We start from the raw sequence: 1,581 nt of genomic DNA, 5'->3' as shown, positions 1-1,581 counted from the left end.
TCATGATTTGAGAGTTTAAATAGAACCCTAACCCTAACCCTAAACCTAACCCTAATCCTAGCACTAGTGCTGCCACGTTGCGGTCACCTCCCTCCACGCCCGGGGGATAGCATTACCCATCGGATTAGAGGTGTAGAACAGGATATTCTAGGCAGTGGCTACGGGTACGGTAGCCGTATCTTAATGTCTCAAGGCTACGGGTACGGGAGTCCATTCGCTTTCATACTTAACGACACAAAGATGGCGGCGGTGGCGCCAGATTTCGAAATAACGCCTTGGGAAATAAATTCACGATTTGAGTTTAGATGAGCTAGAACCCTAACCCTAACCCTAAACCTAACCCTAACCCTAACGCCAAAAAGGGGCTTCAACGACCGACGGCTACCGTACCTCCAGCCACTGCGGATATTCTATTATTCAATTCATACATTCAATTATACAATTAATGATACCAGGACTTAATGACAAATTTGTCAAAAATGACAATTTTTTTATTATTAACCACTGATGATACACCTACAGGCTACAGTACACTGTACAGTGAGTACACTGTGTGTACAGTCTGTACTGTACTATCCTCTGTAGAGCATGGCAAAGTTGACATCACCGTGATCTGACTGATCATGTCATAAACCTCAAACGCAATTAAATTAATTAACCTATCGGTCCCAAATTGGACGCTACAATTGAAATAGTCTCTATAACTACAATTGATTATACACAATTATAGCTTACGGTCAAAATAAAGATTTCAACGTCAGGAAACAACAAATTTTCGATTTTAACACCACACCACTATGCAGCATGACCGCCGTAAACGACTACTTTCATATATTTGCGACAACAAAAATCAAAATAAAAACAATAAAATAAAAATATTTCTTTATCACCTAAGACAATAATTTCTATATACTAGCTAAACATATTAATGTCTTGAAATTTCCGTTAAAATGCGCAGTACAAGCCATAATTTATCACAAGTTTAAAAGTCGTAAAACGAGTGGAGCTCTATCAGCCGCCATTTTTTAGTTTTACTCAACAAACTTTTGCAGTGTCTAACTAAAATTAGTAATTTACCAAGCAAAAATCTGAACTATGGTCAGAGAAGGAAGGTAGTTATTATTATAAACTCGGTTACAAAATTCCCATAATCCTTTATATGTGATAATATTGATATTGATTGCGATTTCAATTTGGCATTGGCAATTGCAATGCCATGGTCCCTTGAAAATCCTTCCTCGGGCAGTTCCTGATACATCATACACTGGTACAGTACCAGGGGCAGGGGTAGAAATAAGGACAAAAAAAGAGACAGGACGATTTAGTTTGAAATTTAGATGGTCCTCCTAAATTTCAAATTCTCTAAAAGTAATGTGGCGTGCAAGCATAAATGATAAAGCCCGGCGCACACGTGAGTTATTTTACTCAAGTATTGAAGTAAAATGACGCATGAGTCATTTTACTCACGTGTGCGGCGGATTTTCGTTGAGTAATTTGACTCGTGCGTCATTTTACTTCAATACTTGAGTAAAATAACTCACGTGTGCGCCGGGCTTTATCATTTATGCTTGCACGCCACAT

At 38.6% G+C, this 1,581-nt stretch overlaps 1 protein-coding gene across 1 annotated transcript in view; it reads left to right on the top strand.

Annotated features, from left to right (window-relative positions):
- The first annotated feature begins 1,014 nt into the window (after window positions 1-1,014).
- The window catches only part of LOC106811255 (probable ATP-dependent RNA helicase DDX46), a 40,911-nt gene continuing 40,344 nt past the window's right edge, over window positions 1,015-1,581 (top strand). Inside the window, exon 1 of the mRNA XM_014814812.1 lies at window positions 1,015-1,112. Coding sequence (XP_014670298.1) covers window positions 1,096-1,112 — 17 coding nt within the window. The 5' untranslated portion in view covers window positions 1,015-1,095. The remainder of the gene's footprint in view (window positions 1,113-1,581) is intronic.

This window comes from Priapulus caudatus, unplaced genomic scaffold (genome assembly GCF_000485595.1).
Source record: "Priapulus caudatus unplaced genomic scaffold, Priapulus_caudatus-5.0.1 Scaffold520, whole genome shotgun sequence".
Classification (NCBI taxonomy): Eukaryota; Metazoa; Priapulida; class Priapulimorpha; order Priapulimorphida; family Priapulidae; genus Priapulus; species Priapulus caudatus.
Note: the sequence above shows the minus strand (reverse complement) of the source record. Positions and strands in the feature narration are given on the sequence as shown.